The 17,845-nt window shown below is 45.4% G+C and overlaps 1 protein-coding gene across 1 annotated transcript in view; it reads right to left on the bottom strand.

The window, feature by feature from the left end:
* Positions 1 to 3,545: 3,545 nt before the first annotated feature.
* Positions 3,546 to 17,845, bottom strand: part of LOC131411605 (rho GTPase-activating protein 20-like) — a 36,885-nt gene continuing 22,585 nt past the window's right edge. Inside the window, exons 9-17 of the mRNA XM_058550632.1 lie at positions 15,600 to 15,775; positions 14,060 to 14,221; positions 11,179 to 11,288; positions 10,198 to 10,387; positions 8,872 to 9,010; positions 8,578 to 8,763; positions 7,777 to 7,952; positions 6,212 to 6,373; positions 3,546 to 3,638 (exon numbers count right to left, since the gene is read on the bottom strand). Coding sequence (XP_058406615.1) covers positions 3,546 to 3,638; positions 6,212 to 6,373; positions 7,777 to 7,952; positions 8,578 to 8,763; positions 8,872 to 9,010; positions 10,198 to 10,387; positions 11,179 to 11,288; positions 14,060 to 14,221; positions 15,600 to 15,775 — 1,394 coding nt within the window. The remainder of the gene's footprint in view (positions 3,639 to 6,211; positions 6,374 to 7,776; positions 7,953 to 8,577; positions 8,764 to 8,871; positions 9,011 to 10,197; positions 10,388 to 11,178; positions 11,289 to 14,059; positions 14,222 to 15,599; positions 15,776 to 17,845) is intronic.

Raw genomic sequence — 17,845 nt, forward strand, 5'->3', positions numbered from 1 at the left:
TGCGGACGGTGGAGGTGTGTCCCGGAGGTCCCCCCCGGTGCCGGAGCCCTGCCAAGAGGCCCAGTTGCCCAGAGAATTCATTTTAGCTGACTTCTGGCCTGAATCTAAGGAAGAAGTGAGATCATAATTAGTAGTTAGTTTAAGTCACTGAACCTGATTTTTACCATTTCCATCTTACAGCATGTTCACTGCGATGGCTGGAAGAGAGAGAAACTGAGTCAGTTTTGTGTGTGTTGGATTTCCAACGTTCTGAAATTGGCTAACTGCATCCCTGTGGTGTTAACGTGTTCTTCTTCCCCACATCCTGCAAACGGGGGGTGAAACCTAGAGGCTTGATCAGACTCAGGGTCAATTCTTCCAGTGGAGGTACTTGCTCGACAGTGCTGTCTCCTGCCTGTTGCGCTGCGTCATGAGACACTTAACCTGCAGTTGGACGTGTTTTCTGATGTTAAGTGGGAGCAGTGGGTTCAGGTGTCTTTCCACATTTTAAAAGCTAACCAGGTTTTCAAACCAAGCAGAGTTTACTAATCACCTACTTTCATAGTAAGTCTCCACCCGCTCTTAGATTTCCGATTTGCTTTCTTCTCAATGATGCTGGTTGCTTTCAACCTGTTTCCAAGAGCACTGGAATCCCGCGGTGCCTCAGGGACCAATGGGCGGGAAAAGGAGGGAGGGAGGAATCAAAGCGGCAGTGCTCTGGAGCCCTGACTCTGGTTTCAACCAGAGCACGTCTATTATACAGATAAGGGTCCCGTTTGAAGTTTGGTTTTAAAAAGTTCCCAAACACTGTATCGTCCCATGATGTCTCCAAAGCTATTATGATCTGCACTAGCAACTTCTTGAAGTCAGAGACGTTGACTTCTTGTTTCTTTGGTCTCACGACAGTGTGAAACCCTCCCCGAGCTGTGAGCCAGCCTGTGGAGGAAGGAGCAGGTGGGAATCATTGCCCCTGGGATGTGCTCTGGGCTCCCCCTGTCTAAGCATCTCCCATGAGCCCCGGCGGCCTCGCAGTCTGTTGCTCACCAAAGTCAATCAAATCAGTCCTGCTCTCCGTGGCCTCCTGGCTGCGATCACAACTCGTGGAGCTCTCCCCCAAGAGGGAAGGGATGTTTTCTCCAAATATCTTCAGGCAGTTCTCGAGGAGGAATTGTACCAGAGAAACCTGGAACACACAAGGGCGAAAACGGGGTGTTCTCTCTCATATGGCATAGTTACAGATCACATTGCATCTATGAATCTTGGCTCTAACGAACAATGTGAAAGAATTCTGAGAAAAATTCCAAGGTGATAAAAAATATATATAAACCAGTTTTCTCTGAGAAAGAAGAACAGGTTTTAAAATACTTTTCCTCAGTGGACTAAGGGCATCATTTGTGGTCTAGTTTAATGGCTGACATCTTTATATCAATGGTTACATCTTGCAAAGTAGGGTAGTTTTCAAGTGTAACCCACATAGGATGTTTGGGGGAAAGATGTATACTCTCTTACTAAATTTTACTCATTCATGTTATTTAACATTTTTTTCCAGTCTTCTTGAGATATAATTGACATATCATATCTTATTAAAATTTATAAAGCAGGCAATAGGCAAAAACTCGTGAAATTCATTCTTAAGTTTAGGTTCTGATTAAACTTGGGAAGCGGAGGTTTCTGTGTGTTTTTGTGAGGGAAGGAAGCCGCTGGAGAGACACCATGTCTGTCTGTCTAACTGCAGCCCCTCCTCTTGCATTGCCTGCCTCACGCTTGCTCTCTGGGTGACCTTGGGGAAGAGCTGTGATCTTATTGGGCGTGTTGTGGCTCTATAGGGATGTTCTGGAATCTTTTGCTGGTTTCCTCACCCTGTAGCAGAGGCGAAATAGTGGCCAAGTATTTTTCTGAATGAGCCACAACCGGCAGAGGAGGGTCAATGTGTGTGGAGCCACGGGGACCCATGTGGCCCAAGCCGCCTAGGATGTGCCAGCAACGACCAGAGGAGCTGGATGTTGTCACCACTGTGCAGGGATGAAACCACGGCTGGGAAACTTCACCCAGGGTTACACATCCCTCGGTGGGCAGAGTGGAACCTTGGTTGGTCACACTCCAAAGGTGAGGAGGCCACTCGTCTCTCTCTGTTGTTTAGTCAGGCCAGAGTTTAGTCTCCTGGCTGGGAAGGGAGTGACTCCACTGCTCTCAATTCCCCCTTAACACCCCCCTTCCCATCCCCACAGAGGGGGATGAACGAGTCGGCCACTCCAGAGTGTACTTAACGTGAGCACTTTCAAACACTGGTCTGTCAGAGTTAATATCGCACGTTTTGGGTTAAAAGTGGGGACTCTGCCACGAGGACATGAAAATGAGCGCACTCATTACCTGTCTTATGATGTCATCTTCTATTTCTGAGTTGCAGGCATTAGGCGAACAAAGAAGGCTCGGGGCTATACACGTCGATAAGATATAAGAGGTCATCTTGTTGTGTGATGATTGGCTCTGGATATTGTGTAATACTCCAAACAGATATCTCAAGAGCACCAGGTTGGCTGTCGGAAGCTGGTCTAAAAGCCTAAAGACAACAAAATGGACTTTTAAATAAAACAAGTCATTACGCTTAGGAAGTTGGAAATAGAGAGACAGGGAACAGAGGAATTCTTCGTAGACCAGGTACAAAGCCCAGTGAAACTCCACAAGAGTGTAGAAATATGTCTCATAAACATACTGCCTGAAATGCCTATAATGGGTTTTAATTGGGGCAGAGCTTATTAATATCTAATTCAACATAAATCTGTTTTAAAACTCTGAAACATCGCAGAATGTGTTCAATCACAGTTCACAAAAGCTTAGTGATTAGATTAAACAGCAATGAAATTTAAAAGGCCCCCTTTATTTTTCACATAGCCATATGGGAATGCTATCTCAGGGTAAGAGCCTAGCAAAATTCCAGGCAAAAATGCGTACACAAATGTTTCCTTGAATTCAATTCCTGAAGCAGATAAGAACTTCTCTGGTTAGTTAAGTGTTGGACAAAGTTAAGATCATAACCCCTGGCGGACTGGTCCTCTAGCACCTCTCTTGGACCAATGGATTTCATCTCCTATCAGATTCACATACTCAGAAGGCATTAAAGGTCAAGGAGGCCACATGAATAAGATTAGGAGAAGAACAAGACTTCAATAACAGCACTAAGACGTGCCTCTGTTTTTGAACTGGCCTCCGAGGGTGTGGGCAAATCAAACTCTTTGGCCTTGGTCACTATTTTAGTGGACAGAGCTGTAAAGTATAAGCTAATATTTTCCTAAGAGTATGCTGGTTGTACTTTTGAGGTGTGCCCCGAAAGAGTAATCATAGCATCGTTACCTCTGAACGGCAGTGAGTCTCTCCTGCTCGTTCCCTTGATCAGTTACACCAAGCCACTTATCATAGAGATTGGATGTAAATATACTTCCGGGGATACTTCGAAGAAACTCCTTACATAGATCAAAAGAATAATATTATTCTTATGGCAAATTTGTACCGGAGAAATTACAGGGAAAACATGTAGTTGAAAAATTGAGTTTCTGTCCCCAGTCCCTTCACAGCTCCCCAAACTGTGACCCACGTGGTGCTTGGCTCCGCCTCCCCGCTGACTTGCACACCCAGCAGCAGGTGCTGGGGATTTGCTCCGACTAAAACTTAGAAGCATAAAGGCAGAGTCTGGGCTGCAGTGGGAATGAAGATGAAGCCCCCTTCCGTCACATGGAACTTCCTCTTGGTGTACATTTTAGCGAACTGGTAGAAACTGACACGGTCTGGTCCTAGTCATCCTCAATCCTATTGGTTTCGTGAGAAGAAATAGCCACAGCCATTCTCTTGTTTAGTTTAGACACAGTGCTGGCTCTTACCTCTAGCAGGAGAAGTTCTGAAACAAACCAAACAGGCCCCCCCTCGTGCCCCTGCACACATATGAAGAGAGAACTGAGGTGTGTGTACTCCTTGGGAGAAAACTGCTCTCATAATCGCTTCATTCTTCCCGCTTTTAACTGTATAAAAGTTCAGTTCTGCAGACTTGTACGCAGCAGGGATTGGAAATATATCCAAATCCCCAAAGGGTTATGACATGTTACCCGCTGCAGCCCCATGAGTGGAACATACATATCCTTCCAAAAAACGAACCTTACTCAAAATTTAGATATATCACAACCTCAGGCCTCTGAGCATCAGCGTTCCGGATCTACAAATGTCAGCTTCATAAGTGGAGGCCTGGAAAGTCAGCCCACTTTAGAGGGCTGAGGAACAAGCTTCATATCGCAGAATTGGCCCTATTAACATTTATGAAGCTGTACTGTTCCTGCAAGACGGAGAGGAAGTGGTCACATCGTCTTGCTGGCTTCCAAGGCACACCTTGCTTCCACTGGTCTCTCTAAATAGCCCGAGACTTCTCTTCATAGTCGCTCGCTCAGGAAATGCCTCCGGGCAACTATCACGATTATAATCCAGTGATTGTTCACTCGTGCTCATACTTAATTGAGCTGCTGTTTGTGCCAGGCACTGTTTTGAGTACCGGGGACAGAGCAGTGAAGAAAATGGACAGAGTCCCAGTCCTCTCTCACCTTTACTCTCTTAATTGGTGTACAGTACCCACCCACGGGAGTTCGTGTTTTTCACCGTGTTTCCTAGGGAGCGCTTCCAGTATCTTTGGAGGGAGGAAGCGCTCCAACTCCGGCCCCCTCTGGGAGTCTGGGAGGGTGCAGGAGGGCCTTTGCCTCCTGTGTACCACACTACAGGCACTCGGAGCGTGTGTCTCCTCTCTGTTTCCTGGACCCCGTGCTGTGGAGTCCATTGGTGAGGCTGAGTGTGATGAAGCCAGAACGTGACCCAAGAGCATATGCCAAGGGTACTCACTGTTGGACCTCTGTCTTTAGACAGTTCAGGGGCGACTCAATGTGGGTCCTGATGATACACTCGTTTCTGGTTCAGGCCCACACTCCAGTTCATGGGGCATGGTGTCCTCAAGGCCACGGTTGCAAAGTCTGATTCCCCACCAAGATCAGTCGAATTTGGGAATGCCTAAGAACTGTACCCACAAGTGGCCACCCTCTTGCTAGTCTGCACTTACAGCATCAAGATAGGCAAGACTCTGCAGATGGGCACCCCTAACTCTGGCTGGAAAATCACTTCCAGGTGTGCACCTTACAGAGGGCAGCACTCAACTTGCTATCTGCATACCTAGTGTATATTCCTAACGGTCCCAGTGTCATAGTGGTCGACTCAGTCACGTTCCTGTTTATCACACAGCCGCACGTTAATGGGGGACAAGGAAAGACCAAACGTAATCGCGATTCTAAGATAATTTCAATAACCTGTTCGTAGTCATTTCTACATTACGATATTCTTCTCTAGAGCTGTTAACAAGTACCAAGATGGATTGATTAAATTCTTTCTCTGTTCTGTTATTCCCTTTATAGAAATGTAACTGGATATTGGTGATTTAGTTGTATCATTTAAAAATTAATTTTTTGGTATAAATGTATTGAATTTTCAGAGTTCCAGACAAATTTGGGTTGCTGCACCTCCTTTAAAATTCAGATTTATAAGAAGAGGCGTGTGCTCTTCTTATCTGGTGCTATGTAACTGTAATCACGGGTGGTGGGTGAGGCACAACAAACGTTAACAAAGCATGCCCATGTTGGTAAAGGTGAAAGAAGTCACAAAAAGTGGACTCACCCCTACACTACTTTTAAATTCAAAGGCATTAAGAGAGACAGGCGAAAGAAGGATGATGAAGTGAACAGAGCTTTTGGTCGCTCATCGAACGGTGTTGGATTCAGTGTAAGGCAAATGTTGGCTTACTCACTACGGGAAACTTCTGTATCTGTTTTCGAATGTTGAATATGAATTTTCTTTTGGAAACGTTGCCTTCATTAGGACGATGGTGAAGAAGTCACCAAAAGTAGGATGTCTGTTTTGGTAAACGTTCTGTATATCTAAGCGTGTATTTAAAATTTGTATGACTATTATTCCGCATGGAGTGTGCAGGAGTGAGGATGGGGAGGGTGGTGTGTGATGGAAAGGGAAAGTATATCTAACACACGGGGCTTTTAGCACTCAAAGTAGCTTCCTTAAATTTGACTTTGTGAAGTGTTTTTCAGTTTCCTAATCTATTAACCCTCCCGTGGTTCTTGGGCAATCGTGGTGAAGGAAATCGATCGTGTAGCTTCAGAGTTACGCTGTGTGTGGATAACGCTAGAACTTTCCCTACCTTTAAGACAGAGGCCACCACAAGAACAGATTCGGCTTGCACATAAACTTTGTCCCCAGAATTCAGTTTCTGCTTTAGCTCTCTGCATGATTTTATATTGGCCGATTTTCTGAAGATGCCTTCTGTGAGCGGCCCTTTTTGATTGATGAGGAGAAGCATATCCTGTAGGGAAGAAAAGAAAGGAAATGTCGATGGCGTCCTGCATCCACGGGCCCTGAGCCCCCGCTCAGCCCCTCGTTGACAGAGCTTGGGTCTCAGTGGGTGCAGTGCTGGAGCGGCAAGGATGCAAGCAAACTTGCAATGTTTTTTTCAGTGTCTCTCTGTATGGTTTCTACCCAACAGTCCCTTCTACATTCATACACTCAAACGTTTGAAACACTTTTTAAATCAGATTTTCCTTTTCAGTGAATTTACACTTTTCGATCAAGCGTCCCTGTTTTCAGGCCTTTGTGGAATCACCCTCTCCTACTCCATCATTCTTTTCTCATTATGCCCTACTATAGACACGCTTCTCCAACTGTGGGTATCTTTGTGCCACACCCGTGTCCCACTGTTTATTCCCCTTGATGGGGCTGTAGAGCCCATTCCTACTTCCTGTAATGCCTTCCCTCTTTGCAAAATCGGGCTCCAAACCCCTCTCCTCCTTCTCTGATGACATCCCCTTCTCATCACCCTCCATTTCCTTTTGCTGGATCTTCGCGTCCTCTGCTTGCAGTGTAGAAAAAGGTTCCCGGTGTTGGACTCAGGTAGTCCAAGGGACCTGAAGTCTTTGATGCTACATCTCGGCTGTGTGGCCTTGGGCATAGTGCACACTTTAGTGAGGCTTCTTTTTGTTTTTCGTTTGTGAAGTGGGAATGATGATAATCATAGCTACCCCCTTAAATTTGCCGTGAAAGTGGCAAGGACTGGGGTAGTGGCTAGCGTGTAACTAGCGCGACACCTTTCTTCACCTCTAGCATAAAATTCCCTACGTCTGGTATAGTGCTTGGAGAGATACAGGACACTCGATAGGTGTTAACACTGGCAATTCAACACACTAATTTGAGATAACACAGGCCAAACTCTGTGGCTTTCATCTGACACATTCTGTTCGCATGAAAAGATTCCTTTTGGCCAGGAGATGAGTCTTTGTGCGTGAGCACTGGAAACACAGATCAAGTCCATGTGAGAGATTTTGAGTTGTGGGATTGAGGAGACTCAGCTGAAGGAGAATGGAGACCAGTGCGGAGTTGAGGGAAGGAGATAAAAGAGAAGATGAGGAGGAGGGGGACTCTCAGAGACTGATACACGCACAGAGCCCATTTTGCTTGATCTCAGCAGGCGTGTGCGGGTCTTGGCTGAAAGCTGTGGAAGGGATAAGGGTATATATATTCTTTTGTGTTTGCCTTATGACTCTGCAGCACCTAAATCAGATTTTGTTCTTTGAAGTAATATAAGCAGACTTCTCCCCAAAGCCAGGGACTGTCTAATGATTTCTCCACTTGGGGGTAGACTCGGATGAGAACTCTTGACCTCTCAGAGTTCCCCTCCTCAGGAGAGCTACAGAAGACCAAAGTGAGACCCACCAGAATGGAGGCGGGCAGATTGTCGTTGTCACACACATTCTGGAGGCCAACGCCGAAGAGCTGTCCCGGCTTTGCGGACGGTGGAGGTGTGTCCCGGAGGTCCCCCCCGGTGCCGGAGCCCTGCCAAGAGGCCCAGTTGCCCAGAGAATTCATTTTAGCTGACTTCTGGCCTGAATCTAAGGAAGAAGTGAGATCATAATTAGTAGTTAGTTTAAGTCACTGAACCTGATTTTTACCATTTCCATCTTACAGCATGTTCACTGCGATGGCTGGAAGAGAGAGAAACTGAGTCAGTTTTGTGTGTGTTGGATTTCCAACGTTCTGAAATTGGCTAACTGCATCCCTGTGGTGTTAACGTGTTCTTCTTCCCCACATCCTGCAAACGGGGGGTGAAACCTAGAGGCTTGATCAGACTCAGGGTCAATTCTTCCAGTGGAGGTACTTGCTCGACAGTGCTGTCTCCTGCCTGTTGCGCTGCGTCATGAGACACTTAACCTGCAGTTGGACGTGTTTTCTGATGTTAAGTGGGAGCAGTGGGTTCAGGTGTCTTTCCACATTTTAAAAGCTAACCAGGTTTTCAAACCAAGCAGAGTTTACTAATCACCTACTTTCATAGTAAGTCTCCACCCGCTCTTAGATTTCCGATTTGCTTTCTTCTCAATGATGCTGGTTGCTTTCAACCTGTTTCCAAGAGCACTGGAATCCCGCGGTGCCTCAGGGACCAATGGGCGGGAAAAGGAGGGAGGGAGGAATCAAAGCGGCAGTGCTCTGGAGCCCTGACTCTGGTTTCAACCAGAGCACGTCTATTATACAGATAAGGGTCCCGTTTGAAGTTTGGTTTTAAAAAGTTCCCAAACACTGTATCGTCCCATGATGTCTCCAAAGCTATTATGATCTGCACTAGCAACTTCTTGAAGTCAGAGACGTTGACTTCTTGTTTCTTTGGTCTCACGACAGTGTGAAACCCTCCCCGAGCTGTGAGCCAGCCTGTGGAGGAAGGAGCAGGTGGGAATCATTGCCCCTGGGATGTGCTCTGGGCTCCCCCTGTCTAAGCATCTCCCATGAGCCCCGGCGGCCTCGCAGTCTGTTGCTCACCAAAGTCAATCAAATCAGTCCTGCTCTCCGTGGCCTCCTGGCTGCGATCACAACTCGTGGAGCTCTCCCCCAAGAGGGAAGGGATGTTTTCTCCAAATATCTTCAGGCAGTTCTCGAGGAGGAATTGTACCAGAGAAACCTGGAACACACAAGGGCGAAAACGGGGTGTTCTCTCTCATATGGCATAGTTACAGATCACATTGCATCTATGAATCTTGGCTCTAACGAACAATGTGAAAGAATTCTGAGAAAAATTCCAAGGTGATAAAAAATATATATAAACCAGTTTTCTCTGAGAAAGAAGAACAGGTTTTAAAATACTTTTCCTCAGTGGACTAAGGGCATCATTTGTGGTCTAGTTTAATGGCTGACATCTTTATATCAATGGTTACATCTTGCAAAGTAGGGTAGTTTTCAAGTGTAACCCACATAGGATGTTTGGGGGAAAGATGTATACTCTCTTACTAAATTTTACTCATTCATGTTATTTAACATTTTTTTCCAGTCTTCTTGAGATATAATTGACATATCATATCTTATTAAAATTTATAAAGCAGGCAATAGGCAAAAACTCGTGAAATTCATTCTTAAGTTTAGGTTCTGATTAAACTTGGGAAGCGGAGGTTTCTGTGTGTTTTTGTGAGGGAAGGAAGCCGCTGGAGAGACACCATGTCTGTCTGTCTAACTGCAGCCCCTCCTCTTGCATTGCCTGCCTCACGCTTGCTCTCTGGGTGACCTTGGGGAAGAGCTGTGATCTTATTGGGCGTGTTGTGGCTCTATAGGGATGTTCTGGAATCTTTTGCTGGTTTCCTCACCCTGTAGCAGAGGCGAAATAGTGGCCAAGTATTTTTCTGAATGAGCCACAACCGGCAGAGGAGGGTCAATGTGTGTGGAGCCACGGGGACCCATGTGGCCCAAGCCGCCTAGGATGTGCCAGCAACGACCAGAGGAGCTGGATGTTGTCACCACTGTGCAGGGATGAAACCACGGCTGGGAAACTTCACCCAGGGTTACACATCCCTCGGTGGGCAGAGTGGAACCTTGGTTGGTCACACTGCAAAGGTGAGGAGGCCACTCGTCTCTCTCTGTTGTTTAGTCAGGCCAGAGTTTAGTCTCCTGGCTGGGAAGGGAGTGACTCCACTGCTCTCAATTCCCCCTTAACACCCCCCTTCCCATCCCCACAGAGGGGGATGAACGAGTCGGCCACTCCAGAGTGTACTTAACGTGAGCACTTTCAAACACTGGTCTGTCAGAGTTAATATCGCACGTTTTGGGTTAAAAGTGGGGACTCTGCCACGAGGACATGAAAATGAGCGCTCTCATTACCTGTCTTATGATGTCATCTTCTATTTCTGAGTTGTAGGCATTAGGCGAACAAAGAAGGCTCGGGGCTATACACGTCGATAAGATATAAGAGGTCATCTTGTTGTGTGATGATTGGCTCTGGATATTGTGTAATACTCCAAACAGATATCTCAAGAGCACCAGGTTGGCTGTCGGAAGCTGGTCTAAAAGCCTAAAGACAACAAAATGGACTTTTAAATAAAACAAGTCATTACGCTTAGGAAGTTGGAAATAGAGAGACAGGGAACAGAGGAATTCTTCGTAGACCAGGTACAAAGCCCAGTGAAACTCCACAAGAATGTAGAAATATGTCTCATAAACATACTGCCTGAAATGCCTATAATGGGTTTTAATTGGGGCAGAGCTTATTAATATCTAATTCAACATAAATCTGTTTTAAAACTCTGAAACATCACAGAATGTGTTCAATCACAGTTCACAAAAGCTTAGTGATTAGATTAAACAGCAATGAAATTTAAAAGGCCCCCTTTATTTTTCACATAGCCATATGGGAATGCTATCTCAGGGTAAGAGCCTAGCAAAATTCCAGGCAAAAATGCGTACACAAATGTTTCATTGAATTCAATTCCTGAACCAGATAAGAACTTCTCTGGTTAGTTAAGTGTTGGACAAAGTTAAGATCATAACCCCTGGCGGACTGGTCCTCTAGCACCTCTCTTGGACCAATGGATTTCATCTCCTATCAGATTCACATACTCAGAAGGCATTAAAGGTCAAGGAGGCCACATGAATAAGATTAGGAGAAGAACAAGACTTCAATAACAGCACTAAGACGTGCCTCTGTTTTTGAACTGGCCTCTGAGGGTGTGGGCAAATCAAACTCTTTGGCCTTGGTCACTATTTTAGTGGACAGAGCTGTAAAGTATAAGCTAATATTTTCCTAAGAGTATGCTGGTTGTACTTTTGAGGTGTGCCCCGAAAGAGTAATCATAGCATCGTTACCTCTGCACGGCAGTGAGTCTCTCCTGCTCGTTCCCTTGATCAGTTACACCAAGCCACTTATCATAGAGATTGGATGTAAATATACTTCCGGGGATACTTCGAAGAAACTCCTTACATAGATCAAAAGAATAATATTATTCTTATGGCAAATTTGTACCGGAGAAATTACAGGGAAAACATGTAGTTGAAAAATTGAGTTTCTGTCCCCAGTCCCTTCACAGCTCCCCAAACTGTGACCCACGTGGTGCTTGGCTCCGCCTCCCCGCTGACTTGCACACCCAGCAGCAGGTGCTGGGGATTTGCTCCGACTAAAACTTAGAAGCATAAAGGCAGAGTCTGGGCTGCAGTGGGAATGAAGATGAAGCCCCCTTCCGTCACATGGAACTTCCTCTTGGTGTACATTTTAGCGAACTGGTAGAAACTGACACGGTCTGGTCCTAGTCATCCTCAATCCTATTGGTTTCGTGAGAAGAAATAGCCACAGCCATTCTCTTGTTTAGTTTAGACACAGTGCTGGCTCTTACCTCTAGCAGGAGAAGTTCTGAAACAAACCAAACAGGCCCCCCCTCGTGCCCCTGCACACATATGAAGAGAGAACTGAGGTGTGTGTACTCCTTGGGAGAAAACTGCTCTCATAATCGCTTCATTCTTCCCGCTTTTAACTGTATAAAAGTTCAGTTCTGCAGACTTGTACGCAGCAGGGATTGGAAATATATCCAAATCCCCAAAGGGTTATGACATGTTACCCGCTGCAGCCCCATGAGTGGAACATACATATCCTTCCAAAAAACGAACCTTACTCAAAATTTAGATATATCACAACCTCAGGCCTCTGAGCATCAGCGTTCCGGATCTACAAATGTCAGCTTCATAAGTGGAGGCCTGGAAAGTCAGCCCACTTTAGAGGGCTGAGGAACAAGCTTCATATCGCAGAATTGGCCCTATTAACATTTATGAAGCTGTACTGTTCCTGCAAGACGGAGAGGAAGTGGTCACATCGTCTTGCTGGCTTCCAAGGCACACCTTGCTTCCACTGGTCTCTCTAAATAGCCCGAGACTTCTCTTCATAGTCGCTCGCTCAGGAAATGCCTCCGGGCAACTATCACGATTATAATCCAGTGATTGTTCACTCGTGCTCATACTTAATTGAGCTGCTGTTTGTGCCAGGCACTGTTTTGAGTACCGGGGACAGAGCAGTGAAGAAAATGGACAGAGTCCCAGTCCTCTCTCACCTTTACTCTCTTAATTGGTGTACAGTACCCACCCACGGGAGTTCGTGTTTTTCACCGTGTTTCCTAGGGAGCGCTTCCAGTATCTTTGGAGGGAGGAAGCGCTCCAACTCCGGCCCCCTCTGGGAGTCTGGGAGGGTGCAGGAGGGCCTTTGCCTCCTGTGTACCACACTACAGGCACTCGGAGCGTGTGTCTCCTCTCTGTTTCCTGGACCCCGTGCTGTGGAGTCCATTGGTGAGGCTGAGTGTGATGAAGCCAGAACGTGACCCAAGAGCATATGCCAAGGGTACTCACTGTTGGACCTCTGTCTTTAGACAGTTCAGGGGCGACTCAATGTGGGTCCTGATGATACACTCGTTTCTGGTTCAGGCCCACACTCCAGTTCATGGGGCATGGTGTCCTCAAGGCCACGGTTGCAAAGTCTGATTCCCCACCAAGATCAGTCGAATTTGGGAATGCCTAAGAACTGTACCCACAAGTGGCCACCCTCTTGCTAGTCTGCACTTACAGCATCAAGATAGGCAAGACTCTGCAGATGGGCACCCCTAACTCTGGCTGGAAAATCACTTCCAGGTGTGCACCTTACAGAGGGCAGCACTCAACTTGCTATCTGCATACCTAGTGTATATTCCTAACGGTCCCAGTGTCATAGTGGTCGACTCAGTCACGTTCCTGTTTATCACACAGCCGCACGTTAATGGGGGACAAGGAAAGACCAAACGTAATCGCGATTCTAAGATAATTTCAATAACCTGTTCGTAGTCATTTCTACATTACGATATTCTTCTCTAGAGCTGTTAACAAGTACCAAGATGGATTGATTAAATTCTTTCTCTGTTCTGTTATTCCCTTTATAGAAATGTAACTGGATATTGGTGATTTAGTTGTATCATTTAAAAATTAATTTTTTGGTATAAATGTATTGAATTTTCAGAGTTCCAGACAAATTTGGGTTGCTGCACCTCCTTTAAAATTCAGATTTATAAGAAGAGGCGTGTGCTCTTCTTATCTGGTGCTATGTAACTGTAATCACGGGTGGTGGGTGAGGCACAACAAACGTTAACAAAGCATGCCCATGTTGGTAAAGGTGAAAGAAGTCACAAAAAGTGGACTCACCCCTACACTACTTTTAAATTCAAAGGCATTAAGAGAGACAGGCGAAAGAAGGATGATGAAGTGAACAGAGCTTTTGGTCGCTCATCGAACGGTGTTGGATTCAGTGTAAGGCAAATGTTGGCTTACTCACTACGGGAAACTTCTGTATCTGTTTTCGAATGTTGAATATGAATTTTCTTTTGGAAACGTTGCCTTCATTAGGACGATGGTGAAGAAGTCACCAAAAGTAGGATGTCTGTTTTGGTAAACGTTCTGTATATCTAAGCGTGTATTTAAAATTTGTATGACTATTATTCCGCATGGAGTGTGCAGGAGTGAGGATGGGGAGGGTGGTGTGTGATGGAAAGGGAAAGTATATCTAACACACGGGGCTTTTAGCACTCAAAGTAGCTTCCTTAAATTTGACTTTGTGAAGTGTTTTTCAGTTTCCTAATCTATTAACCCTCCCGTGGTTCTTGGGCAATCGTGGTGAAGGAAATCGATCGTGTAGCTTCAGAGTTACGCTGTGTGTGGATAACGCTAGAACTTTCCCTACCTTTAAGACAGAGGCCACCACAAGAACAGATTCGGCTTGCACATAAACTTTGTCCCCAGAATTCAGTTTCTGCTTTAGCTCTCTGCATGATTTTATATTGGCCGATTTTCTGAAGATGCCTTCTGTGAGCGGCCCTTTTTGATTGATGAGGAGAAGCATATCCTGTAGGGAAGAAAAGAAAGGAAATGTCGATGGCGTCCTGCATCCCCTCGTTGACAGAGCTTGGGTCTCAGTGGGTGCAGTGCTGGAGCGGCAAGGACGCAAGCAAACTTGCAATGTTTTTTTCAGTGTCTCTCTGTATGGTTTCTACCCAACAGTCCCTTCTACATTCATACACTCAAACGTTTGAAACACTTTTTAAATCAGATTTTCCTTTTCAGTGAATTTACACTTTTCGATCAAGCGTCCCTGTTTTCAGGCCTTTGTGGAATCACCCTCTCCTACTCCATCATTCTTTTCTCATTATGCCCTACTATAGACACGCTTCTCCAACTGTGGGAATCTTTGTGCCACACCCGTGTCCCACTGTTTATTCCCCTTGATGGGGCTGTAGAGCCCATTCCTACTTCCTGTAATGCCTTCCCTCTTTGCAAAATCGGGCTCCAAACCCCTCTCCTCCTTCTCTGATGACATCCCCTTCTCATCACCCTCCATTTCCTTTTGCTGGATCTTCGCGTCCTCTGCTTGCAGTGTAGAAAAAGGTTCCCGGTGTTGGACTCAGGTAGTCCAAGGGACCTGAAGTCTTTGATGCTACATCTCGGCTGTGTGGCCTTGGGCATAGTGCACACTTTAGTGAGGCTTCTTTTTGTTTTTCGTTTGTGAAGTGGGAATGATGATAATCATAGCTACCCCCTTAAATTTGCCGTGAAAGTGGCAAGGACTGGGGTAGTGGCTAGCGTGTAACTAGCGCGACACCTTTCTTCACCTCTAGCATAAAATTCCCTACGTCTGGTATAGTGCTTGGAGAGATACAGGACACTCGATAGGTGTTAACACTGGCAATTCAACACACTAATTTGAGATAACACAGGCCAAACTCTGTGGCTTTCATCTGACACATTCTGTTCGCATGAATAGACTCCTTTTGGCCAGGAGGTGAGTCTTTGTGCGTGAGCACTGGAAACACAGATCAAGTCCATGTGAGAGATTTTGAGTTATGGGATTGAGGAGACTCAGCTGAAGGAGAATGGAGACCAGTGCGGAGTTGAGGGAAGGAGATAAAAGAGAAGATGAGGAGGAGGGGGACTCTCAGAGACTGATACACGCACAGAGCCCATTTTGCTTGATCTCAGCAGGCGTGTGCGGGTCTTGGCTGAAAGCTGTGGAAGGGATAAGGGTATATATATTCTTTTGTGTTTGCCTTATGACTCTGCAGCACCTAAATCAGATTTTGTTCTTTGAAGTAATATTAGCAGACTTCTCCCCAAAGCCAGGGACTGTCTAATGATTTCTCCACTTGGGGGTAGACTCGGATGAGAACTCTTGACCTCTCAGAGTTCCCCTCCTCAGGAGAGCTACAGAAGACCAAAGTGAGACCCACCAGAATGGAGGCGGGCAGATTGTCGTTGTCACACACATTCTGGAGGCCAACGCCGAAGAGCTGTCCCGGCTTTGCGGACGGTGGAGGTGTGTCCCGGAGGTCCCCCCCGGTGCCGGAGCCCTGCCAAGAGGCCCAGTTGCCCAGAGAATTCATTTTAGCTGACTTCTGGCCTGAATCTAAGGAAGAAGTGAGATCATAATTAGTAGTTAGTTTAAGTCACTGAACCTGATTTTTACCATTTCCATCTTACAGCATGTTCACTGCGATGGCTGGAAGAGAGAGAAACTGAGTCAGTTTTGTGTGTGTTGGATTTCCAACGTTCTGAAATTGGCTAACTGCATCCCTGTGGTGTTAACGTGTTCTTCTTCCCCACATCCTGCAAACGGGGGGTGAAACCTAGAGGCTTGATCAGACTCAGGGTCAATTCTTCCAGTGGAGGTACTTGCTCGACAGTGCTGTCTCCTGCCTGTTGAGCCGCGTCATGAGACATGTAACCTGCAGTTGGACGTGTTTTCTGATGTTACGTGGGAGCAGTGGGTTCACACCACCTTTTAAAAGCTAACCAGATTTTCAAACCAAGCAAACCTTAGCAATCATTTACTTTTATATTAAGTATCCACCGTCTCTTAGATTTTCTGTTTGTGTTCTGAATGCTAGCCATGGTCAACTTGCCTTCAACAGGATCTGCCTTTCATGACACAACCTGCCTCAGCCCACTTCTAAGCCAGCCTCTGTACCCTCTGCTCTGGGGGTCCACAACTGTCTGCCATCTCCATGGATGACCTTCTGCAGTCAGTGTCTTTGGGGTGTAGTCATTAAATGCTGGCTATGTGGTAAGACGCCAGGTGGCCTTGCTTCTTGTGGCACCCCACCCAGCTACCCAGAGATGATTTTTCACTACCCAGCAGCCCGTCTGAAAGGAATGCTGAAGAAGAGCTTCTCAAAGTAAACGTGATATGCTGAGTTCAAAGTTTCTACTGCTCAGCTATGAATGTTTTCCTAATAAGGTACCTTAACATTTGTTTCAATAACGTTCTCATACCGAATACTTAAAACGTCAACACAAGAGCCAACTTGTAGAAAGATAAACGGCTGAGCAACAGTTCACCAAATATTCTTAAACGCTCGTCCACTTGGCTTTTCTGCGAAGTAGTGAGTGCCTCTCCACATCCACTCACATGAGTGCAATGCTCCTGGCGCTGGAACAGAGATCAGGATCAGAGAACCTTCTGGTTCTCTGCCATTTAGTTGGATAAGTTTCCTCAAAAATCTTTGAGCTTTGGTTTGCTCAACTTTAACATCAATGATGCTACCTACACTTCATTGGACTGAATAATATAATGTACTACTCAGCACAAGGCATAGCTCATAGCAGCCTTGACAAGAGTAATTTCCCTCACTCAGAGGGCCTAAGGCAGCCTAGACATCAATCTCCTCCTTGCAGCACAGACCCCTCCCATTCTTCACTTGATTTTGCAGCCTCCAGAACGTATGCAGTCGTGAAGGAATACCACTAACTAAGGCTCTTTCTTCCTGCCTGACATTCATACCTCCACCGTTTTAAAAAGAGAGAAGAAAGCAAATACATTCTTAAATCCAGGAGGAGATTCCTGTATGTCAACATGAACAAATGTTTGTCTAAGATACATGTTAATATATAAGTTGAGTTATTGTATGCAACCTGGTTTCCCAACTCTTAACCTGATTTTATTATTTCTGAAACTATCCAAATTTATTCCATTATTCAGCTTTAATAACAATACTCTTAAGAAGAGTGCTCTATCCCTCGATACAAAGCTATATATCCAGCTACTCTTAGGAGCAGAGGCAGAAAGCAGATAGACATTGAGTCCTGTACTTTCTCAAGAATATTTTCAGGCTTAGCTGGACCTTTGGTAATCTATATTACTTGGTGTTGGAGTTCATTTTGACTCTCTGACCAATAAAAATATATGCTATAGCCACGAAAAATACGGGAATGATTAAATAAACTAACTTTATAGAAACCTAGCTTCTCTTAAACAGTCTTGGCAAGATTTAGGTTAGTAATTCCTCATGTTCAAATTAGGGTGTGTTAAAAAATAAATTTTTTGAAACTTTGTGCTTATAGAATAACAATCATAACAATAAAAATACTTTAAGTAGAAATTCTATTCTGGCCCAAATACTTACCAAATAAATAAAATGTTTTCTTCAGAGAAAGAAATATCAATGGGAGAATATTGGAATGGTAGGGGAAAAGTGTC

Source organism: Diceros bicornis, chromosome 11 (assembly GCF_020826845.1).
Source record: "Diceros bicornis minor isolate mBicDic1 chromosome 11, mDicBic1.mat.cur, whole genome shotgun sequence".
NCBI classification, from domain to species: Eukaryota; Metazoa; Chordata; class Mammalia; order Perissodactyla; family Rhinocerotidae; genus Diceros; species Diceros bicornis.